Consider the following 26,439-nt stretch of genomic DNA (forward strand, 5'->3'; position numbering starts at 1 on the left):
TGTTAGTACTGCTACTGTGGCTGAATGGGTATGGTCCAAAATATTTCACAGTGCATTCATTAGCAAAGTATTTTCTAATCTTAGGTACTCGGCAAAAAGATCCAACTAAATACATGTCTTTGTTCCTATAATTTCCCTTAAATCACCCCCCAGGTTATTAATGGAGTGGTTAATAACAGTTATATTTTACCTTTTTGGGCAGAAATGATTTTATATTAATTTGTATTTCTTGTAGTTTTTGTTGAGGCACAAAAGAAATAACTTCAATTTATCCTGTAATTTATAAAGAATTTATCTCCCCACTCCTACTGGTATATCCATCTGTGTGTTTATGGCCTAGTTCAACATCAAAGGGACCTGATCCTTAATGTGTATTTAATCAATCATATGAAGACGTTTCCAATTTCTTGGAATACTTTTTTCACCACTATGACCATCTATTTATACCTCGTGCCCCCATATTCTGTTATGCAACAATGATTACCAGTTAGTAATATTTGCAATAAAAACCACCATATCAATGGGCATTTGTTTTTGTCAATCGTCACTTCTGGGGGCATTTTCCTACTTAATCCTCCTAGGGTGTGTGTACAGGAGGAAAACAAAAGGTAAAGTTTACATTTCTACTTCTTTGTAAGTTTGATGAAAGATTTCATAGAGAAGAGTTTTATATTATTAATTTCCATGAGGATTGCAGTGACCTGTCTGTCTCTTGTGATCCAAGTCTCTGGATCTCTTCTGACCTCATCCAGATTGCCTGAATCCCTGTCAGCACACACTTCCCCAGCCCTGGGCAAATATAAGTCCTTTAGCTCTAAGCTTACTTTTAGAATTTAGATTAGTCTTGAAATTCCAAAATGTGAATGGGATCCAGCATATACTCTGACCCTTTACTAAGTAGGGCTGGAAAACAGGTTAGTACTAAGAGTACTCATTCCTGCCCTTAAGCCATGTGCTATGTATGGAATTCATGGCTGGAAACTGAATCTGTGATAAAAACAAGTTTTTTATTGCCAAACTATTTTTTTAACAACAAATGTTACAGTTCCTTACATGTAACAATAAAAACATTAAATAGATGAAGAAAAGTTTACGGGGTTGAGTATCTGTTATAAAAGTGGCTATAAGTTTATTGCAATTAAAGTAGAAAATGGAAGGTGAGAAATGATGTTTCTGTTTTAGAAATTGAGGCCTCTTAGATGAGATCTCTCCATGCAGGGTTGAATTTTGGCCAAAAAAATCTCCAAGGTCTTGTTTGAGTTCTCTGCTTTTAGGCAAGAGGCAGGCATATATATTGAAAAAATGTTTTGCAATACCACGTTGACCATAAGTCCACAAGTAAGGGTCACTTATCTGTACCCACAGCTCTCTGAAGAGAAATCCAACAAAAACAGATTACCACTTTATTCGCAGGATCACAAATATAGAACTAGAAGGAGAAGGAATCTTGGAGGTAATAGAATATAATCTCCCTCATTTTACAGATGAGGAAATTGAAACCCAGAGAGGTCATATGACCAGTGCAGGATTACACAGGTCAGGATTCAAGCCTAGACCCTCGGGCTTTACACCTAGCATTCTTTCACTGTTCCACGCTGTCATAGACTCATTTGACAACATTCAACATTCGTTCAGCAAACATATATTAAGAGACTATTTTGTGTGCAGAATACAATTCTAGGCAATAGATGAAATACAAAATTTAAATGAGACTCAGTCCTATCCCTCATGGAGTTTATATTCTCAGTGCTTGGCACAGTGCATGGCAGACAGTCAACATTTAATAAGTGCTGACATTTAGATGATGGCAATTCTCATCTCTAGTTTCTCAATATCATCATTCATACATTGATATACTGCGATGTTAATGACCTTAATTAAATACAAGGCATTTAGAACTTTTAGTTGGGGGGATTGGGAGGAAAGGTGAAGAGGGTGAAGTAACCATAACAAAAAGGTAAACGATTGCTTGTGGTAACTCCAAAAAGTTAGACATTACCAAGGGACCTAGAACTTTGAAAGTGAGGGGGGATCTGCTTAGGGACTTCTGGAGGTTTTACTAGCCATTTCCAGGGCCCTTCAAACAATCATTTAAAAAAAAAGAACTTCTTTCTTGTTCATATTTATCCAACATTCCACTTTGTCAAAGGGAGAGAGCTAAATAAAATTGCAGTACATCTTTTGAGAAATCTTAGGTCATTAGATTTCTGTTTCTTACTGGGAAACAGAGAACTTCATTATGATTCACAACTAGCACATTATTGGCACTCAACAAATGTTTAGTTCTAACAAAAGTAACAACAAGAATGGCTATTACTGTAGCTTGGGATCGGTGAGAGCAAGAGAGCTCCCTGGTGTGATTGATCTGCTGTAAGGCTACAAGTCTAAAGGATATGAAAGGCAGAGCCCTGGTGTAAAGCCCTGAATACATGCTTTCATGATGGTTTAAAGCATCTGAATTATAACATGTAGGTCTATTTATTAAGAGGAAAAGCTTTCTTTGGCATGGGATAAATTAGTGTTCCAGCTACAGCAAGATGCTGTTTAATACAAAGGACATTTCTCTAATTCCTTTCAGATCTCAGTGGCACAGCTTAGAAGACTTTGGTGTGTCTATTTCTAAATGGCATGACTATTATACAATCCCCTTTCTTCAGCTGGCATCAGAATGACATTTTCATCCTCCAGGTCGTCTGTTCTTCACTTCCTCAAAGCTGAGGAGGCAAAAATACTGCCAGCCTCATCCAGCTTCTCATGGAAAGCTGGCATTCTGAACTGGCGCCTAAATGCACTTTCAGACTGTCCCCAGAGACAGTAGTGCTTTGAGGTTAATTCATAACATTAAGGCCAACAAAGACGTTAACATTAACTTTCTCACTTAACAGAAAGAAAGAAAAAAGTCTACAGCTTACTTATCGAGTTCTGCTTGTGTGAGCTCCTCTGTTCTCTGCTCTCCAGTGACAATGGCCAGTTCATCCTTCAATTCCTGGATTTCCTTTTTCAAACGTATAATAACCTACAGATGGCAAAGCAAGACAGTGACTGAAAAATTCAAACCTTCTCAGAGTCTCAGGCTTTGAACTTGGTCACAAAGGATACGACTTTAAGTAAAGACTACCTTGAAATTTTCCCAATACTAAAGCTAAAATAATATTGAAAATGCAGTGGGATTTTAATTTTTGTTCCCTTACCTAGAAGCCATGAACAGTGAAAAATGGTAGCCAGTAGATAGAGAAGAAGTTATTTGGCTCATTAATTCTCTGTTGTTCTATAAAATGTGCATTAACAATGTATATTTTAATATTTATCAAGAGTCTGGGAGTCAAACGCATTGGCAATACTATGTCTGTCAGTGGTAATGTTATGTCTGTCAGCAAAATAAAATACAAAAATCGAAACTAAATGTTCATAATTGTTAAGATGTGAACAATCCCCTTTCCTATATGACATTGTAGCTACACCTGATTTAGGTTCTGGGGTAGTCATGATGCATTCCTGCAAATGTAATCTACTAGCGTCTGATTCTAGACCTGCTTTCTGTACATTCATTACCCAGTATCTCTTTAGGTCCCAAGGGTGGAAGATGAATGAAGGCAGGTTCTCATTGATCTCAGATACAATGCAAGATTGACCCTACTGCTGGTTTTACTATGTTGTTTTATAATTCATTTATTTTCAGCTTTAAACATTCAATTTTATAAGATTTTGAGTTCTAAATGTTCCCCCTCTTTCCCCTACCACCCTCCCCAAGATAGCATGCAATTTGATACAGGCTATACATTTTTACCAAGTTTTTAAAAAATTGTTACTAATCCCTTCATGCATATAAAATAATTGTTTGGGGACTCTTTGGGTGATTAGAGATTTTATTTCCAGTTTCTGGCCTGTCACTTAATAGATAGATAGACTATAACCAAATTAATCATTCTCAGTCTTCCCTCACTTGTAAAGTGATGGTAATATTTGTACTGTGTCTCACAGCCTTGTAACACTAGAAGCCCATGTAAATCATCATGTACTAAATAAATGCCAGCTATAAACACTAGTCCCATCAGTGTTCATAGTAATAATGTTAATAATATTTACTTGGCCTTGTTTATTTGTTTTACTATAGAACTTAAATACTTGAATAACTGAAGTATCTATGATTTAATGGGTTAAGCCCTCTCTCCACTGCAACAATGTCCTTAGCCAAGAGTTTTTGAAATTTGTTATTATCTATAATTTTATTGCCCTGTGGCCAATCCAGTGATAAAGCTCTCTAACTTAGATAGAGACTGATCCTCCATCAACAGAAATATAGGTAACCATTGGGTCTATATTTGAAGCCTCTTCATTTCAGCAGGCCTAACCAAAACATACAGCCTGCTCACACCACCCTCAAGAACAGAGGAAAACTTCCATTCCAGCCTAGGACATCAGGCAGGATTTTAGTGGGGGGGGCAGGGTTCAGTTGAGTTCCTCTCCTTACTTTGGGTCTCAACTCTTTGGGTACCTAACAATAAGTATAATGTCCCTCAAAGCCTTCTCTTCTCCAGATAAACCCTAACAAGTCCTTTAATCAATATGTATATTTCATGGTCTCCTGGTCATTCTTTGAAAAAACCTTCTTAAAACAAGCATAAAACTCCAGGTATGGTATGACCAGGATATATGGTCACTGTGCTTGATTTGGAAACTATAGTTCTATCAGAATATTCTAAGATCGCAGGAGCATTTTCTTTCATCCTTTGAATGAAAAATTTTAGAAGAGGAGAAAACACTAGTAATAAAAAGACCATTAGGAAAACAGGAAAATTGACTGACCTAGGGCAAGTATTTCAGTTTAACCTCCATTAAAGTCCTACATGTTTGACATCTGATAACCAGCTTAAATCTGGAAAGATTCAACACTGCACTGGTTTGGTTTGGACTTTTAGGATGTCATCTACAGAAATCCTGATCTGAGAGATTTCATACTGCTTGTGGTATATGTATGATTTATAGCAAAGAAAATGAAGGAGTAAGGTAACACTGGAGAACATGGCTTGGGAAAGAACAGTATTGCCATCTAAAATCTGGTCATTTGGTGCAAGTTAAAAAATGAATCTCTGATACAATAATAAGTGTTAAACATTCAGTGATGTTTCATAGAACACTCTCCAAATGCACAAAAGAGAAAATCTGGTGAGTTATGTAGCCAGGTCATGGTGCTTCACTAGGCCCAGCCAGAACATATGTTCTGCTCAAACTGCCTTTAAGGACAGAGGGTAACTTCCATATCAGCATAAGCACTTTAAAAACAAAAAGGTTTTAAAATTCATCATTTGTTATTATACCACAAGAAGCCACCAATCATCAATTCCTGAAAACTATTTCTAAAGCAAGCCTCTACCCCCTAAAAAATTTCTTAAGATAAATAAGAAGAGCTATGTAAGTATGGTTCTCTTTAGTGATGACCATTAGGATTTCCCATGACTTTAGGAGCTTTTATAAAAGGAAGTTAATTATAATTATCCCCAGAAGGTTAAAGCAGATGATGTTTCTAAAACAGGCTAAGACTTGCAAATAAACATAGCTACAAGGAATGACTCATCATGAAAAGCAGCAGCAGTGTGTCCAGCTCCATCTTTTTCTCTAAAGAAAGTCAACTAAAAGCTTCTTACCAGTCTAGGGTCAATCTCTTCATTGAGAACAGCTTCATTCTTTATGAGGGCCACTCGCTGGGCAAATCTGCAAGTTGATATAGATTCCTAGAGAAATAACATATCTCTTTAAAATGTCATCATGGATGAGGATTTTCTCTCTCATTCAAACTTTATTTTTGCAAATAGCTTAAAATATATACCCAAAATATGACTGAATGGATCATGTGGAGGCAAAGCTAATATATTCATTTTCACAAGGTCCCTGATCTAGAGCAATAATCTCCAAATATTTTTGATCGTTCACCCCACTGGAGGGGAAAAAAAAACCTGTGGAGCACAAATCCCCAAAATGTATATTTTCACTCAATTATGAATTATTCACGTGTGCTTCTGGTCTAAAAATATGTACACTATGAAACTGACACAAAGCTAAAAAAGGATGAGATAAATGTATCCTAGAGTCAATAGAAAACCACTGGAGTTTATTGAGTATGGAAGTGACATGGTCAGACCTAACACTAGAAAAACCAATTTGTCAGCAATGTGGAGGAGAAATTGTAGAGAAGAGAGACTTGAAGCAGAAATACCAATTAGATGATGAAGGCCTTCATGGTGCCTGAGTGAGTGGGAAGGGACTGATGTGAGAGATGGTATAGGAACTGGCCCTGTAATTTCATTGATATATGGAATTCCCAGATGAAGAAACTACTTCTACTGATACAGGGAGGCACCTTCTCTTATAGTCTTAGATACTACAAGAGAATATATAGCCTGCAGTCTTAGAGATGATAAAAGAACATATAATTTGCAGTCTTAGAGAGTTGCCTAGAACAATTGGGGTCTAATAATCAATTTGTGTACGAGTATGAGGCAAGACCTAAACCTGGATTCTCTGGGCTCTGAGGGCAGGTCTGCACTATGCTATGGCTTACTCTCAGATACAAAAGGTGGGGAAAAAGAAATGAAGAGATTTGGTAACCTATCTGACATATGCAATGAGTGACAAGGTGAGCTCAAAGACAATTCAGAGGATACAAAATTAAGTGACTGGAAACATGGTGGTGCTTGACATTAAGAGGAATCTGGAAAAAGTTTCAGTTTGGAGGGGTAGGGGAGGACATTATTAGATCTGTGATCTATTGCAATTCATCCATGCCTGTGCATTCTGTATGACACCAGTCCACGTCACCCAAAGTGTAAAGGACCAGCTCAGAAAGGGGAAGACAGGAGACTGTCTAAAAGGGAGAGGGAAGAGTGGGAGAGTTCAGTGGAGGCATCAACGTAATACATATGGATGAATCCAGGTTGCTGCTCAGATCTACTTTGCTTGTCTACATTTGTATAGCCCCCAACTAACAATAGTTTTTACATTTTTTAATAAGTTTAATTGTATTTTTAGATGTACAAAACCATTCTTAGGTGACTGGCCCTACAAAAACAGGCAGAGGGCAGGATTTGGCCCTAAGGAAGTAGCTTGTTGATCTCCATTTTAGCAAGAAAAGGATGGGTATGGTTGTGTTAAAGACAGTTGCCATGCTTAGCTACATTGCTTAAATTTCCACCTTTGGATTGGTTGATAACACACCCTTTGGGGCAGGTCATGGCCCCTTGGATGCACCTACACCCACCATGGAGACCACTGTTCTGGATTATCTTTCATGATGACTGTTCTTATTTTAGTTTAATAGAATAATCATTCAACACTGAATGCTGTTCTAAGTGGTTACTAAAACTGGAATCTCTCCTGATCTGCTGCATTAGGAAAAGTGATTAAAAAGCCACTATCTTCCTACTGATTTTTTCGACCAATTTCATACAAGTTATAATTAGTCAACTGCAAAATTTCCAAATGCATTTGGGAAATATTGCAAAGCAACACATCTCTCTACTTTATCTTAGATTAGATATGCAAGCTGTCACCAGGATTCAGAAGAAAGCTGTGCCTGAGAACTAAGAGTCAGGAGGGATGACAGTCAAGTGCCAGCTCTGAAATGTACAAGTCATAAAATAGGATTAACCACACTTAAACCTTCTACCTCAAAGGATTGCAATGACAGACAGGTAAACCTGCAAGTAAATGCTATGCAAGTGTGAATTACTGTAATGCATTCTACTAGGCCCTCCCCTGGGTCAGAAACTCTTGGTTTTGCAAACTTTCAAGTGCCTCAGGAAATTCAGACTGAACAACGCTCTGGCTTGAGGTAAATAATATGTTGGTCACTACCAAGAAATCCTAGATGGAGAAGCAGTCTCAGTAGGCCAGATCACTCTGTAGCAGAGGCTTTAAAACCTGGAGTCTACGGGCTGAAGGCAGAGAGGACCTACGAAGACAGAAACTCTCTTGATCCACTGAATGTATGAATTAATCTAGTAGCTATCTTCTAGAAATTTGGAAAGCTGAGTAAAAAGGATTATTACTTAAAATGAATACATGATAAATGATTATTATTTTCTAGTAGGGTAATGAGGCCGTATATAAATAACTGAGAAAGGCTGTTTTTCTGAGGAATTTAGCAGCTAGGAGGGTCCCAAACCCATAGAAAAGGCAGAAATCCAACTATAACTCCTAAGACCCATTCTCAATAATAATGTAAATCAAGCCTGAGATAGCTGATAGAAAGAGGCAACTCACATCGATATTCCTTTTTTCTAACGACAGTGTAGCAATCATGGTTGTCATGCAGTTTCCTCCCAAGCTGTCCCTCAGTACATTGGTCATCATGGAGTTCCTATAGGGAATATGCGATCGGTGTTTCTCTGCAAGGGCAATTATAACCTGTGATGAAGTACAACAGTATTGGCATTACATTAGCCATAATAAAAAAATTATTGAAACAAACTGACCTGCAATCTCATAGAATATACAAAAAAAAATGCATCCGCTGTAGCAATAAAAGCAAGCATTTAAGATAATTTCTGATACCTACTGTTCATTAAGATAACAATAAAAATATATAATTAATAAAGCATCAGTTTCCTCTGTGAAACAATGTAAACATAGCACAGAGAATCTAGCATATCACTTGGGTAAAAGAAAGCACAGGCATGCACATCCTTCCCTATAGCCCAAATCAGATGCTTCATGTCACATAGTACTGACTCTGAATTCTTAAAGATTGTGCCATTGAGTCCCAAGCTCTATCAAGACTAACCAATCTGGAAAAACATTGAATACAGGCCTGGGATGGATGTTAAGCCTTTCATCCTGGGACCAGTCTAGAGCTCATTACCAGAGAGCTGGCCACTATATAATGAATTATTTTTCGCCACAGCAATGCATGAAATAACCTGTTGTGGATTGCAATCTGTGTTGGTAAAAAGATTATTTGTGAGCATGAAATCAGAGACTGTTAAAAAATATATATGCAAACACATGGATTGTTTTATAATAATAACAAAAGTTAGCATTTATATAGTACCAGGCACTGTGCTAAGAATTTTACAGATACGATCTCATTTGACCATCACAACAACCCTGGGAGGTAGGTGCTATTTTTATTCCCATTTTGCAGTTGAGAGAATTGAGGCAAACACAGATTAAGTGATTTGCCTAAGGTTACACAGTTAGTGAGTATTTAAGGATGGATTTGAACTGAGGTATTCTTGACTCCTGATTCAGCACTTTATCCACTGGGCCACCTAGCTGCCTCTGAAGGACACATGAGATGCATTATTATCATCACAGGAATTAAAATGTGAACTGAAAGAAAGATCCCATTCCATCCCCTTAGAATATAACTTCTCTGAGGGTGTGGGCTATGTTGGCTTCCCTTTACATCTTCAATGCCTAGTATGTATAGGGTTTTGGCCTGGACAGAGATGGTAAAAGGAACGTACCTTTTTCAGAAGCAATGTTAATGATGATTTGATTTCAACTCCCTTAAAGAAGAAGAGTTGTAGAGGGAATGATGGTGGCAAGAAGCAAAGGGCTGGCTTAGGGAAGTCAGGAGCTTTGAACTTTAGCATTCATTCATTCAATAAACAATCACTGAATGTCTCCTATGGATAAAGCATTACACTAGTTTCTTTGAGTACTTGAGTACTCAGGGCATTTTTAATCCCATGGATATATGATAATATTGTAATTTCTGTCTCAACTGAAAATTAGTTAAAATCAGCTGTGGGAAACTGACAGTCATTAAGTTTGGACAAATTTGGACAATTATTTCTTCTTCATATAAGGCAATATGTAATAATAATATGTTATAATTTCCAAAGATAGTAAAAGTTGGCACAACACCCATTAGGAATATAGGATTTAAAGCTAGAAGGGACCTTAGAAATCATTTAGTTCATAGCCCTCATTTTACAGATATTGAGGTGAAATGACTTGCTTAATGTCACATAGGAAGTAATGGAGTCTGCATATATTTGTGCCCCTGTACTTTAAACATATTCCTACAGATTAGCAGGTAAATAGTAGGTTTTTATCAAGAAAAATGTGGGGAGTAAAAGCTCAGATTTTCGAATTTTCCTTCCTTCATCTCAAAAGAGTGGTTTGGTTCAAGAATTAGCTCAGATTTAGTTCAAGATTTAGTTAGTTCAAGATTTAGTTCAAATGGGTTTATAAATCTAGTTCAATCCTAAACAAATCTTCTGTCCAAAATAGTTGGCTCTGGGTCTGACCTTAGAGCTTAAGAAAGTCAAAGATGGTCCAGGAGAATATTACACAAAACCGTACACCCTTCTCCCAACTCCCCACTGAGCTGATGGAAATTTGAGGTGGTCCAAAAATAATATACCCTTTATGGGTAGGAGGAGGACTGGTTTCATTTCTAGCTGAGACTCAAGCCTTCCTAAGTGAAGAGAAAACAGACCATCTTTTTAGATAGCAGGGTTTAGGGATGGGTGGGAGGTGGCCATAGTAAACAAAGAATTCTTTCCAAATTTCACCCAAATTTGGTGCTTACATTTATAAACATGAAGCTGAATGTTTTAGAAAACATCCCAAACTTACAAAATTATAACCTACTTGAGGATAATAATTATATATCCTTCTTCCTGTGCCCAGTGCACTGTACACAGCAGGGAATTAATAAATGTTTGCTGAATTTAGTTTAACTTAGTTTAAACTCGAGACAGAACGAAACCTCATACTATACTTAAAATTTCTCAAAGCTCTGCTTGAAATAGATAACTTTATTATTTAATGATTTTTTTTAAATTTAAAAGCTCACAAGGGTATGGAAAGTTATCCTCTGAAAATGGACAAAGATTAGGAGTGGTTACAATTGGCACAAACAGCATTAATTTTTCTCCCACACATTACCCATCCAATGGAAGCCAAGTAGAAACTCAAACTCTTACTCTCCTAAAAAAAAAAAAAGTCCCACATGTGGAATACATGGTTGAAATTTACCCTAGCTTCTGATTTCTAAAGAGAGCAAAAACTTTCATTTTTGCAGTGGTTTCTCACTTGATGTTTGTGCTGATAGAGTCACAGGTCACATCAGGGGCACTCTATGAGGTTCACAATTAGAACAAGTATGGATTTCCTCATTTTTTTTCTCTCACTGACTTTCAATTTCTGGGGCCAAAGTGTACCCTGCCATTGTAACTTAAAAGTGTTTTTGAGGAAACTTTTGGAAAAAGCAAAGCATTCATAAGGAGAACTCCAAAACCAACAAGATTCTGGGAAACAGAACGCTATTTTCTTACAAACATAATAGGGGGCATATTGCTTCATGCAGGTGTGAGGTCTGATACACATAATAGGATGATCACAGTTCTGTATAGAACCGATACAACAATAGAAAGGTCTTAATAGTATATTCCTCTCTCCGTCTGTTTCATATGGACTGGAAACTAAGGCTGTAACTAATATAAGGAGCTAAACTAAGGACTGGTGAGGACTGCAAGAGCATACTATATGAGATTCCCAGATTTAGAAGTCATAAAATGTAGTATTAGCTAAAGTGCCATCCATTATAAGAGCCCTTGGAGTCCTTGATTACTTACTGAATTCAATGATTCATTATCTATTCTTTTTTTTATCAATCCACTAGCTTTCTTTTCACTTTCTCACCCTATCCACACCAATTCCTCATCTTCTTTTCTATGTATTTGCTCTCTAACACCCATGTCTAGTCTTCGCCACAGCTAATTAGCTATTTTCTTCAGAACTTTTTTATCTTTCTTATTTTGAATCTTTCTTGCTCTTCCATTACTTCTTGACTTTTACATGGTCTTTCTTATTAGTGTTTATATATTAGCATATTAGTGTTTGTATATTAGCATAGGCAATTGTCAACAACAACGAACTGACAAATGATCCCCAAGCACCAACAATGTATGCAGCATTTTGCTAGGGAGTGGAGGGAGATATAAAAATAAATAAAATATAGTTCCTGCTTTATTTACAACCTAGTCATTCTCACTGTATCCCCAGCTTAGCACACTGCTTGGCACATTGTAAATGCATGCCAAATGTTTATTAATTGATTATCTGCACTAATGGAATCAACAGGAGTTGATAATATAGAAAAGGGACAACCTACATGCAATAATGAAAAGTTAATTGCACCTGAGTACATATGATAGCACATGTGAAAAATTACGTAAGCATATGTCCTCCTTAATGTTCAACTGGAGAAGCTAAGAAATCTTGTTGATGGAGGGCTGTGTTTTCTAATGGGAACTGGAAAAAATAGGAAAGAAATAGAACTCCAAAGATTTGGAAATAGATTTTAGGGATAGTTTGGAAAATGCTATAGCTGAGGTCTGTACTGGATGAAACTAATGCTATTAGCATCTTGGCATGATGAGGTATGTGTGTGAGAGTGTATGTGTGTATATGGAGAGGAGTGGGAGGAGGAAGAGGAAGGGGTGGGAAAGTTTGATGTTACTTTGTTGACATCCCATTGAAGAGGAAAGAAATGGAAAATCAAGAACAAAAAAAGCTTCCTTGAGCTTCACTTGGGAAAAGAAATAGTTTTTCTTGGGTAAATGTGGTTAATTGGACATCTGTCTCAAGAACTCTTTCTTAGCCAATAACCATAATTTTGCATGAAAAAATGATTATTGGGTATATTATAAGGGCAAAAGTCACCACTGTAAATTAGTAATAACAACAATTGACATTTATACAATATTCCACGTTTTGCAAAATGCTAAATACATATTATCTCATTCCTACAGCTCTGTAAAGCAAGTACTTGGTGCATTATGATCTTCAGTCAGAGAAGTTAAGGGAATTGCCTATGGTCACACAACTAAGTAAGTGCCAGAAGCAGGATTCAACCCATCTCTCTCCCTAATACAAGTTTAGGGCTCCCTCCACAACATCATCCTTCATACATGTTCGAAAGCAGCTCTAATGAGTGTCAAGACTGTAATGTTTTGATGTCAAAAGGGAGCCAAGAGTAGCTCAGGAATACTATGTCTCTACAATCATTCTTCCAATGCCAGTCTGGACGACTTGGGTACTTTGTTTCTAGTTTCTGACTCCAGGATTTCATTAGGACTAAGCTGTATGCCCATGTTTGTATCAGGCTTCCTCCTGATTCTACTTTCTCAGTTCATCTCTCCTTTTTGAGAAGTTTGGCACCAGGACAGCTTCCATTCACTACCTTAACCTCAAAAGGATTTATGAGGCAGTGAAAGGGTTTAGTTTCCTTATATCCTTTACCCTGATGACATCTAAGCCCTTGTACTTTGCTAACAGACTCTGTAGTTCCCTTTTCAATTTTCCCCTCATGTTTTTCATCTCCCTCAGTGTCAGAAAGTAATAAAGCTCTTTGAACATCAACTTTTAACTTATTTGGCAACATCCACTTGGACAAATAGTTAGGTGGCACAGGGGCAGCTAGGTAGCATAGTGCTCTGGAGTCAGGAAGAAACGAGTTCAAATCTGACCTTAGACACTAAGTAGTTGTGTGACCCTGGGCAAGTTACTTCTCTGCTTCAGGTTCCTAATTTGTATAATGGGCTGGAAAAGGAAATAAGAAACCACTTCAGTGTCTTTGCTAAGAAAACCCCAAATGGAGTCTTGAAGAGTGGGGATACAGCTGAAATGACTGAACAACAAAAACTTGGATGAGACGAGATGAGTGCATTCTTTTCTTGTGAGTCAAATTAAGAAATGAAAGTGCAATATAATGTCTTGGTTAGATAGGAAAAGGTCCTCTTTATCAATCGTCTCTTCTGCTGAGTCTTCAGTTTCTTTCTCTTTTTCTCAATAAATGCACTCATATCTTCTTTATCCCAAAAAATTCTTCCCCTGATTTTGCTGCCCTCACCTCCCCCAGCTAATGGCCTCTGTCCCCACTCTCCTTTGTTGACAAACTTTTTGAAAGCGTTATGTGTGATCTCTGTCTCTATTGCATCATTAATCCATTCTTCAACACTCTGCAGTTTGGTTCTCGCCCTCCCCCTCCACTGAAACTGCATTTCACAAAGAGCGCTGATGACCTCCTGATTGTTGAGTCCAATGGCCTCTTCTCAGTTCTCATCCCCCTTGACTTCTCTGTCACATTTAAGACTACTGATCAACCCTTCTTCTAAAAACTCTTTCCTCTCTCAGCTTCTGTATCATAATAGGCACAAGGCAGTTAGGTAGTACAGTGGATAGGGCACTAGCTGTGGAATCAAGAAGTTCTGAATTCAAATCCAGCTTCAGACACTATCTGTGATACTTTGGACAAGTCACTTAACCTCTGTGTCAGTTCCCTCATCTCTAAAATGGGAAATAATAATGATGCTTGGTTCCAAGCCTTGGTGTAAGAACCAAATGGGATAATATTTGTAAAGTGTTTTACAAATTTTAAAGAATTACATAAGTGCAAGTTCTTGTTATTATTTTTATTATCATCACACTCTTCTTGGTTCTCTGACCTATTTGATTCACTGATATATTTTTTCTTTTTTCTTCTATTATTCATTTTTCTTCTTCCCAAATCATCAATTATCATATCTCTGCAGATGAATTCCAAATATTTATCAACAGTTCCATATCACTTTCAGATCCAAAAAAGCAATTCCAATTACTGGCTGGATATTTCTGCCTTGAAACCAGTACCTCAAAAAGTACCAAGAAAGTACCTTGAAAAAAAGTACCCTGAAAGCCAGTAACTCAAATTTAACATCACTTCAATTTATCCTACACAGTGCTGTCAAGTTTATGCTCCTAAAGACTTAAGCCTATTGTGCTATTTCTTATTCAGAACCCATCAATAGCTCCTTACTTCCTATCAAATAATTTATTTTGATAGTTTCACAACAACAACAAAGCTTTATCAAGTCTGGGAGATATATCATTCTGAGCTTTGCATTTATGAGAGTTGGGAGAGAGAGGGCCACAACAATGAAGCTGGTTGCTGGGAGAGATAGGACTGATTTCAAAAGGATTTGAGGTTTGTTTTGTCTTTCCTAAGCTTGATATTTGTCTGAATGGCTCAGGCAGACTAGTAGATTCACCTATTGTGAACATGCATATGATATGCTTAGAAAAACACCTCCACTCTAATTCTATCCTTCCTTCAAGGCCCATTGCAAAAGAGAGTTCATATTTTTGGACTCAAGAGTCATAAAACTGGGAAAATCATTTCTATTCTCTGAGCTTCATTGTTCTTAACTATAAAATAATTAAGGGAATAATCTCTACATCTCCTGCCTCAAAGGGATGTTATAAGAAAAATGCAAATATGAGATAGCTAGATGGCCCAGTAGATCAATTTTTTGGGCCCAAGTTTAAATCTAGCCTCAGATATTTACTAGCTGTATGGTCCTGGGTAAGTCACTTAACTTCTATTTGCCTCAGTTTCCTCATCTGTAAAATGGAGATAAAAACAGCACCTACCTCCCAGGGTTGTTGTAAGGATCAAATGAAATAATAATTACAAAGCACTTAGCACAGTGTCTGGCACATAGTATGTCATAAGATAAATGTTAGATATTGTTAGTATTATTATAACGACAGTAACATAAAAATGAGCTATTATTATTACCTCTCCAGCCAGAAGTAATTTCTGAAATACCACAGCACCTGTATTTCTCTTATTATGCCTTGTATCACAGCTATCTGCAAACATGCCTCATCTCCCCCACTAGCCTATACACTCCATTAGAGTGAGGATTGTGTTTTATTCTCCTTTGAATTTCTTACAGCACCTAGTGCTGCACCTTGAACAAAGTGAACACTAAATAAATGTGTTAGATGAATGAATAAGTAAAGAGGATGTGGTGGATGCCAGATGCTTTGCAGGAAAGTACAGAAGAGCAAGAATGCTGAAAGGAAGTGTATCCAACCACTCCAAATCCAAGAAACCACCAGCAGTTCAGAAAGTCGCCGTTTAGTCAGTTCTATTTTATAATTCCAGAGATTTTCTCTAATAAAGTCTGATATACAAGGAATTAGTACTATGAGCTTTTCCTCAAAAAAAAAAAGGCAACGAGAGACTATTAACAATATTTATTCTTAATAAACAATTTCAAGCTAAAGCAAGAACTATGGGCTCACGCTGTTGGTTTTTACCTGTTCTAAGTAGTGTAGGGAAAGGTTGATATATTTGGCTTCTGTCAGAAGCTGGCCTCCAACTCCAGTCTTTGCAACCCGCTCTGAACCGGCCAGGTCAACCAAGTGGAGTTTGGCACGACGGACAGTCGCAGAGCCTGGTTCCTTGCTTGAGATATGAACCGTGAAAATGCAGTGGGAACGTGTAGAAGCCTGGTTCATAGGAGTCTATCAAAGGAGAGTTTCAAAGAAAAACCCATTAGAAGAAAAAATACATATTTTTTAAAACAACAAGAGCAACATTTTTAAGCACTTAAGAAGAGGAAAACAAATTTTCCTTAAAGCCTCAGGCTTAAGTCTCCTCCAGCACCTTTGATATACTGAGTGGAAGATTAGATGTGATGAGTCAGAACAGATATAGTAGAAGGATGTTAATGAGTCCACAGTCATGTAATGAATGCTCATATGAATTAATAATAGCAATAAAAATAATGATGATATTACCTGTCCTCTATATAATACTTTAAGGATTACAAAGCACTTTGCAGCCTTTTTCATTTTATCTTCACATCAGCCCTGTGAGACAGGTGCTGTTACTATCTGTACTTCACTGATGACAGAACTCAGAGAACCAGCACAGTGACTTACCTAAGTGACTTACCAGAGTTCTACAGCTACTAAGTGTCTGAGCTGGAATTTGATTGAACCCAGGTCTTAAGTCCAAATCTAGAACTTCAGCTATTAAACAATTCTACCATTCTATGTGACCACAGACTATACATACTCTGATACTCAAGAGAGGTAACATTTGTAAAGTGCTCAGTACAGTGTCTGGTATATAATAGATGTTACGTAAATGACAGGTATTATTATCATTCTTATTACTGGTCAACTATTTCAATAACACACACAACTATTTCATTACTAGAAAGACAAATCAAAGTACATAATGCACTTAATAGCAAATCAGTAGTATAATATTTTGTTTCTGTAGGACAACATGAATCTGAATTTTGTGGTATAGATAGGAAAATGGATTTGGATCTACAACTGTAAGACAACACCTTGCCAAAAAAAAAAAAATGTGGACATTTATAAATCGGAATGTAAATCTAATAGAAACCAGGATATTTTTCCATTCCCAAATTCCATATGCTTTAAATGGAAATGATTGATGTACAGTGTAGACAAAACCAGACGATTAGCAAAATTTTGGTGATAAAGAGACAGAACATGAAGTTAAATAGGCTGAAAATTTGATCCATTACTTGTAGCCACAACAAATAATGCCCAAAGCATGGCAGCATATGATTTTGCATGCAAACATGCGCCGGCAAATAACCATGCATGCAAAACCACAAATTCAAATTTAGAACCTGAGTTGAGGTGCCTTGGAAGTGACCGTCAAGTTATTTGCAGAACTTAAATATGGGGTCTGTCTCATGGTTATATTCCCATTATAATAAATTCTAGTACTATAATGTAAGTCAAATCAACAATTGACATAAATATGATAAATAAATATAATAAAGTCACAATGAAACCCAACAGCTACCTTCAGCCTCTAGACTGATATACTAGAAGGTAGACCTTTTACAAATACTGAATTTGAACATTCATTTTATAGGAATGTAAACATCAGATTTTTACATCAAACTAAATTATAATTCTTGAGAAGGTTAACTAGGGTTTGCAATTAAAATACTGACTATTGTGTTTTATAAGTCCATGTCCATAGTTTTCTGCTAGGACTGTTTCCTGCATGGAGTAGACATTGGTATTCTCTTTAAAACAACATTTTAGACACTGCAGAAAATATAATTTGTATATAGATACCTACTTGCATTTCAGTCTGATGTACAGTATGTCTGCCCTATATATGTAGCAGATAATTTTTTTTCCTTATGTGAATACTCCTGGATTGTCTTTTAAAGGCAGAATTGTAACAAAGGCATTTTTAAATGCATGAGAACATATGGTAGCATTTAGGCAGATTAATGTGAATTTAAACACGTTATGTAAATGTGCATATAAAACTACTGAATGAGGCCTCTGGCAAAATCAAAGTAATGACCAAATCTCTGGTCATTTCATATCAACCATTTAGTGAGTGCCTACTTTGTGTTCAACACTAGTGCTAAGTGTTGGGGATATAAAAGAGATATGAAAGAACTTTTGATGCCATGGAAAAGACAATCAGCCTAAAACATATATTCAAGGCCACTTATATGCCAAGCAACATGCTAGGTTCTGAGGATATACAAAAAAAACCCTCAGTTCCTGCCCTCAAAGAGCTTCCATTTTATGGGGGGGAAATAACATGTATACATATAACTACTGAAATAAATCAATGTAGCTTGGGGGATGCTAGCAGTTTGGGAGTTGTCTGTGAAGGTTTCATATAGATGAGATTACTTGGATAGAGTTTTGAAGGAAGCTACAATTCCAAGGAGGAGAGGTGAGGAGGTCATGCATTACAGGCAAAGTGTCTGGGCAAAGTCAGAAAGACAGTAAATGGAATATTGTTTATAAGGAATAGCAAGTAATCCAATTTGCTTACAAGATGATGTATGAAGAGGGATAATGTGTATTAAGTTTGGAAAAGTAAATTGGAGCCAGACTGTGAAGGGTTCTAGATGTCAAACAGAGGCCTCTGTACTTCTTGAGCAGCAAAGGAACTTGATCAGCTCAAAGCTTTGGAAATAACATTTTGTTGGTTGTTTAGTCAAGTGAATGAATTGGAAAAGACTGGAGCCAGAGAATTCAAATAGGAGCACATTACAATAGTCTTGGAATTAGCTTACATCTTAACCAGGTGACCATGTAAATGAAAGGAATTGATGTGAGAGATGGAGGTAGAGTCGACAAGACTTGGCTAGGCTAGACACAAGTAGAGTGAAGAGCTGTGGATGACTCAGGGTTATGAACCTGGGTTACTTTAAGGCTGATGAACCTTCAACAGAAAAGAGAAGTGGGTAGGGTTTACAGTAAAGAAAATGAGTTCTGTTTCGAACATAGGATCATATATTTAGAGCTGGAAGGAACCATAAAGGTCATGTAAGCCTCCTTATTTTATAGATGTGGAACTAAGACTAAGAGAAGTTAAATTGTCATTTTAAGGAAAGCTCTATTTATTCCTATGCTTTCTAGAGCTGTTTTTTATATAGTAATAGGCATTGCATTTGGCAAAAGGTTTTTCTTCATCTATTGAAAAATCATATTATTTTTGTTGGTTTTGTTGTTGAGATGGTTAATTATATTTGTAGTTTTCCTTATATTGAACCAGTCTTGTATTCCTGGTATAAACTCTGCCTTCTCATAGGGTATGACCTTTGTGATGTATTGCTGTAGATGTTTTGTTCATATTTTATTTAAATTTTGCTTCAATATTCATTGGTCTAATGAGTGGTCTATAGTTTTCTTTCTTTGTTTCTCCCTCATCTAGGTATCAAGACCATATTTGTATCATAAAAGAATTTTAGTAGAATCCCATTTTCATTTTTTCAAACAGTTTATACAGTATTGAAATTATTCTTCAAATGATCATTAGAACTCACTTATAAATGCATTTGATTCTAGGTTTTTTCTTCAGGAGTTTATTCATGGTTTATTCAATTTCCTTTTCTAAGACTGGATTATTTGAATACTGTATTTCCTCTTGTTAATTTGGGCAATTTATATTTTTGTAAATATTCATTTCATTCATGTCATTTTTATTAGCATAGTGTTGGGTAAATTAGCTTTTAATGTCGCTTTTACATTGCTTGCAAATTCCCTTTTCCATTTTTCCACTGGTAATTTGGTTTCCTTCTTTCTTTCTTTAAAAATCATACTATCTAATAATTCATCAATCTTGTTGTTTTTTAAAAAAAACACCTCCTAGTTTTATTTATTAATTCAATGGGTTTTTCTTTAAATTGTTTTAGTCCTTTCTTTGATTTTTAGGATTTTTATAATAATGTTTAATTGGAGTGGGGAGGTAATTTGTTGGTATTCTAGGTTTTTTGTTTAGCTGTATGCCCAGTCCATTGATCTGTTCTTTCTCTCTTTTGTTGCTGAAGGATTTAGAGATATAAAATTTCCTCTGAGTCTTGCTTGCCTGAATCTTACAACTTTTGGTATGTTGCCTCATTGCTATCATTATCTTTAATGAAATCATAAGTTATATTTCTGTTTTTGTCTTTGACCATCCCATTCCTGAGGATTAGGTTATTCAGTTTCCAACTGATTTTTAACCTATACTTCAAGGGCTCCTTCTTGAATATTGTTTACATTGTGTTATGGTCAGAAAAAGATGAATTTAATATTTCTATTTTTCTGCATATGTGAGGGCTTTTCCCCTAATATATGGTCAATTTTTGTGATTTGCACAGCTGAGAAACAGATATTCACTTTTCTAATCTCATTCTATATTCTCCAGACCATATATCTAATTTTTCCAAAATTCCACTTATCTCTTTAACTTCTTTCTTGTTTATTTAATGATTCAATTTGTCTAGATCTGAGATGGGTAAATTGAAGCTCCCTATTAACATCACTTTATTATTTATTTCTTCTATAACTCACTGAACTCCTTTTAAGAATTTTGATGCTATGCTATTTAGTGAATATTCAGTACTGATATTAATTGTCAATAGTACTTTTTTATAATTAATTTGTTTTCAGTTTTCAACATCACTTCTATAAATTTTAAATTTTCTCTCCCTCACTCCTCATGATGGCATCCAATCTTATATGGATTCTATAAATACATTCTTATTAAACATAATTTCACATTAGTCATGTTGCATAGAAGAATTAAAAAGAATGGGAAAAACCATAAGAAAAACCAAAACAAAACCTGACAAAAAAGAAAATACTCTGCTTCATTCTTCATTTCAACTCTACAGTTCTGTCTCTGGATGTGGATGGCATTTTGTACCATGAATCCTTTGTAAATATTTTAGGTCCTTACATTGCTGTGAAAGGCTAAATTTATCAGATACTGTCTTCGCACACTGTAACTCTTACTGTGTATAATGTTCTCCTGGCTCTGCTCACTTCAGTCAGCATCAGTTCATATAAATCTTTTCAAATTTTTCTGAAATCTTCCTGTTTGTCACTTCTTATTGTTCAGCCATTCCCCACTGGATGGGTGTCCCCTTGATTTCTAGTTTTTGGCCACCACAAAAAGAGCTGCTATAAATATTTTTGTACATGTGGGGCCTTTTCCCATTTTTATGATCTCTTTGGGATAGAGATCTAGAAACAGTATTGCTGGGTCAAAGGGTATGCATATTTTTGTAGCCCTTTGGGCATGGTTCCAAATGCTCTCTAGAATGGTTGGATCAGCTCACAGCTCCACCAACAATGAATTAATGTTCCAACTCTCCCACTCTTTATTTTTTTTAATGATATATATTTTTGCTTTTGCTTTATCTGAAATGACTGCAGATGCTGCCCTTTTTTTTACTTTTGCTGAAGCATAATAGATTCTCCTCAAGCCTTTTTTTTAAAACTATGTGTATATTTCCATGTCAAGTGCATTTCTTATAAGCAACTAATTGTGGATCTCTGGTTTCTAATCAGTTCTGATATTCTCTCCTAATCTATGCACGAGTTTATCCCATTCACATTTACAGTTATGATTATTACTGTGTATTTCCCTCCATCCTATTCTCTTACACTTAATCTCCTTTTTTTACCCTATCCCCTCTTCAAGAGTTTATTTTGCTTCTGCCTACCTCCCTTAATCTATCCTTCATCTTATTCCTACGTCTTATTTCCCTGTTGAATATGGTATGTTTCTGTACCAACTATGTCTGTTTCTGTATGTGTATTCTTTTCTTCTTTAACCATTTCAGATGAAATTCAAATGTGGTCAGCTCTTCCCACACTCCCACCCCACCCCATTCCTTCCCCCTTATTATATGAGTTCATTTTGGTGCACCCTGTTTAGATGAGATAATCTTTGCTATTCTTACTCTACTTTCCCTCCTATATCAGTACATTCCTCTACCCCACTCTCTCTCTCTGTATATACACATACACATGTATACTATATGTATGTATATGTATACATATGTATATATACGTACATATATACACACATACAGATACATATATACACATGCATAAGCTTATACAAACACAATAGAGTCATATCCAGGTCATCTTTCTAATGAGACTGCCTCTGACCTTTGTTTATAGTATCTCTACATATAAGGATGCAAGCAGTTTAATGTTATTTAATCCCTTATGATTTCTTACACATCTTTAATATTTTATGCTTCTCTTAATGTTTGTGTTTGCATGTCAAATCTTCTACTCAGCTCTGGTCTTTTCATTAGAAATGTTTAAATGTATTCTATTTCATTAAATATCCATTTTTTATCCTTACAAGGATTAAACTCATTTTTGCTGCATAGTTTAATCTTGGTTGTAATCATAGCTCATTTGTCTTCTAGAATATCATATCCCATGCCCTCCATTCCACTGCTTTACAGTGGCAGCTGCTAAATCTTTTGTGATTTTCACAATGGTTCCATGGTACTTGAATTCTTTCTTTTTGGCCGACTGTCATATTTTCTTCTTGACCTGGGAACTCTGGAGTTTGCTACAACATTCCAGGGAGTTTTCTCTTTGGGTTGTCTTTTAGGAAGTGACTAGCAAATTCTTCCTTCCTTCCTTCCTTCCTTCCTTCCTTCCTTCCTTCCTTCCTTCCTTCCTTCCTTCCTTCCTTCCTTCCTTCTTCCTTCCTTCCTTCCTCCCTCCCTCCTTTCTTTCCTTTCTTTTTGCCAGTTCATATCTTTTTTCTTTCCTTATATATGTATCTATTTTAAACTTAAATACAAAATAAGAAAAGAAAAAAATTACCATGTACACAGCAGAATATAAGAGAGGATTCAATATAAACTAATACATTTCAAATTTATATAATGAATACTACACATTATTTTGAAAGCTGTCCATCTTTTCTTTACTTCCTGAATATCAGGCCACTGGACCCAGATGGCTCAGGAAAAGAAGGTGAGGTTGGTGACCTTGCACAGCCCTCCCTCACTCAAATCAAAGTCAATTGCAAGTCATGTCATCATCTTGATGTCATGGTCCTATTCGAACGAAGGACAAAGACAAGCTTCCTTGTATGTCTTCTTTTGTCCTTTACTCTGCTCTTTTTGACTTTATTTTTTTATTTTTTATCTTTTTACTTTATTTTTCCCCTCCCCCTCAAAGGAGGCTACAATTAAGCACAAACACATCACACATACATCCACACACATATGCATATATATGTATAGATATTCATAAATATACCTATATACATTCAAATGCATATACATAAGACCACCTTATGCTTACTTCTACTTGTCATCTGTTTCTCTGTAAGTAGATAGCATCTTCCTTTATAAGGTCAAGTCTTTCCATATTTTTCTAAATTCACTAGTTTGTCATTTCCTACATCACAACAATATTGTGACCCAATCACATTCTATCTGGGAGATGATCTATAGGAGTGTATTTTCCCCCACTTTCTGCAATCCTTCTATTCTTGGCTACATAGATTTTATTTATACATGAAATATTTAATTTAAAATAATCAAAACTATCCACTTTACAGTTCAATGTTGCTCTCACCTTATAACATGTCTGATACTGAATCCAGTTCCTTTACATCTTTTCCCCTTGGTTTCCTTGAAGTTCCTGACCCTCTGCTCTTTCAAATGAACACTGTTATTTTTTTTCTGACTCAGTAACATAATTTTTAGTAATTTAATTTGAATGGTATTAAACAGATTAGTTAGGTAAAGTTGTCATTTTTATTATATTAGCGTTACATACCCATGCATAATAAATATTACTTCAACTTTTTAGATCTAACTTTTTATTAAAGGTGTTTTGTGTATATATTTGTATAGCTCATGTGTTTGTTTTGGCAGGAATAATCTCATTTTTTTTATTATGTCTAGTTATTTTATATGACCTAAAACTGTTGATTAATATGGTTGACACATAGTATAGTTTCCCCATTTTTCCTTTTTGATTAAATCTAATTTTAGCTTTCACTTTGAGATCATGAATACTATCTCTGCTCTTTTGTTACAGGATAAATTCTACTCCTCACTTATATTTTGTGTTTCTGTGTATCTCTCATTTTATAACATTTCCTAATAGCAAAATATTGTTGAATTCAAATTTTTAATCTGCTATCAGTTTCCATTTTATGAGTAAATTCATCCCATTCACACCCTAAACTATAATTACGTGTTATATATTTTCTTCCTTCCTATTTTATTCACTATCCTTTTCATCCTGTTCCCATCCCTCCTCACTCCCCTCCTTAACTTTTACCTATTACTCTGACCTATTTTTTAACTTATCTCCAGGAATGCCTCCCTTATCTTCTCTCTACACCCTATCCCCTTATATCATTTTTTCTGAATTTAGAAGATTTTTATACCCTTTTAAATTTATACGTTGTCATCTCTTTATCCTATTGCCATTAATCTGCACACAATTTTATACTCCCTTTTTTCCTATTCCCTATCCCTTGCTTATTCTCTCCCTCCTCCCTATCCCCTTGCCCTCTTATTTCTTTCCGAATTTAGAAGAATCATATACCCTTCCTGATTAGAATGGGGTTTCAGAACTACCTGCCCTCCTCCCCCAGCTAATTCCTCTGTATCAGTTCTTCTTCTCACATCTCATTTGTATGAAAGAATTACACCTTTTTGCCTTTTCCTACATCCTTTTGCTTTTTAGAATCACATCATAATCAATTCTGCCCCACTATTTCTTTCAAACTCCCTAATTAATAATGACAATCTTAGACATACAGTTTCCATTTACACATACAAAAATCAAACCAATTTGTCCTTATTGAGTCTCTTGCAATTAGTCTCTGATGTTTACCTTATATTTCCCTTGGATCTTATATGTCAAATTTTCCACTGAGTTGTGTGTTTTGTTTTTTCTTTGCAATAAAATCTCAAAAGTCTGTCCATTCAATATCTATTTTTTTTTTCATTCAGGACTATACTTAGGTTTGTTGGGTATGATATTTTCAGCCACAACTCCAGATCTTTTGCTTTTTGATAAATAGTTTTCTAAGACCTATGGTCTTTTAGTGTAGCCACTGCTTTGGTGTAATTCTAATTGTGGATCTACCATATTTGAATTGTTTTTTTTTCTTGTTGCTCATAACATTTACTCCTTAACCTAGGGGTCTCAGAATTTGGCTATGATATTCCTGTAGGTTTTCCTCCAAGGATCTCTTTCAAGTGGTAACTGGTGGATTTTTTTTTTTATTTTTACTTTTCTCTTGTGTTCTAGCACTTCAGGACAATTTTCTTTAATTATTTCTTGTATTACTGTATCAAGATTCTTTTTTTGATTGTATATTTTCTCTCCTTGATCTCTTCCCCAGATTAGATATTCTTCTTATAAGATATTTCATATTGTCATCTATTTTTTTCATTTTCATTATGTTTTATTATTTATTTGTCTCTTATAACTTCACTGGCTTTCCCTTGCCCAGTTCTAATTTTCAAAAAGTCATTTTCTTCCTTAAGATTCTGGATGTCTTTCTCTAGTTGGTTGACTTTTCTTCATAATCTTATTTTTCTTGGATTGCTCTTTAAAAAAAATTCCTTAGTCTCTCTTGTTTGATTTTTGAAGTCTTTTTTGAGTTTTTCAATGAATTTTTTTGGACAGGTGACTGTTTGACATCACTCTTCAGGGGAGGAGACTTTTTTTTTGTTGTTGTTTTAGTATTCTCCTCTGAAGACAAAGCCCAGTCTTCTCTGTACTCATAGTAACTGTCCATGGTTGGGTTCTTTCTCCTTTGCCTGTTCATTAAAAAAATTCAGCAGTTTATTATTACAATCACCTCTAATCCTGGAGTGTGGTAATCACCTCTAATCCTGAGGTGCCTGTGGCCTCAGCTCATTCTTACTGCTATTTTTTGAGCTTTGTCCTGGGCCCAACTTCGGCACTTCCTTCCCCTTCCAAGTCATTGCTATGGGCCCCTGGAACACTATGTTGGAAATGCTCCTGAGTACCCTCCAGGGGCTATGACCTTCATTTCTTCCCTCTAGTCTGGAACCAAGACCAAGATGTCAGCTCTCCTGTAAGTGCCCATAGCCAGCAGCATTCCTGCCTCACAGCTTTTACACTCATAGGTCATGTGCTAGTTCCTTCTCAACCAGGACCTCATCTCAGCAGCACAGCTGGACCTGGCATCCCTTGTCAGCAGAGGTTCACTCAATCTTTCTCCACTTAGAAACTAGATTCTCCACACTGTTTAAGAGGTGAAAATTTTTGTGACTGAGACTGACACTACCTCCCAAAGCAGCTGTCTCCAGGTCTCACCACTTGCTGTTT

At 36.0% G+C, this 26,439-nt stretch overlaps 1 protein-coding gene across 3 annotated transcripts in view; it reads right to left on the minus strand.

Annotated features, from left to right (window-relative positions):
• The window catches only part of KIF6 (kinesin family member 6), a 504,404-nt gene that overhangs the window by 308,439 nt on the left and 169,526 nt on the right, over window positions 1–26,439 (minus strand). For all 3 annotated transcript variants that reach the window (XM_072642001.1, XM_072642002.1, XM_072642000.1), the window contains 4 exons: window positions 16,099–16,305; window positions 8,260–8,403; window positions 5,646–5,732; window positions 2,913–3,016 (listed from right to left, as the gene is read on the minus strand). In XM_072642001.1, coding sequence (XP_072498102.1) covers window positions 2,913–3,016; window positions 5,646–5,732; window positions 8,260–8,403; window positions 16,099–16,305 — 542 coding nt within the window. The remainder of the gene's footprint in view (window positions 1–2,912; window positions 3,017–5,645; window positions 5,733–8,259; window positions 8,404–16,098; window positions 16,306–26,439) is intronic.

This window comes from Notamacropus eugenii, chromosome 2, assembly GCF_028372415.1.
Source record: "Notamacropus eugenii isolate mMacEug1 chromosome 2, mMacEug1.pri_v2, whole genome shotgun sequence".
Classification (NCBI taxonomy): domain Eukaryota; kingdom Metazoa; phylum Chordata; class Mammalia; order Diprotodontia; family Macropodidae; genus Notamacropus; species Notamacropus eugenii.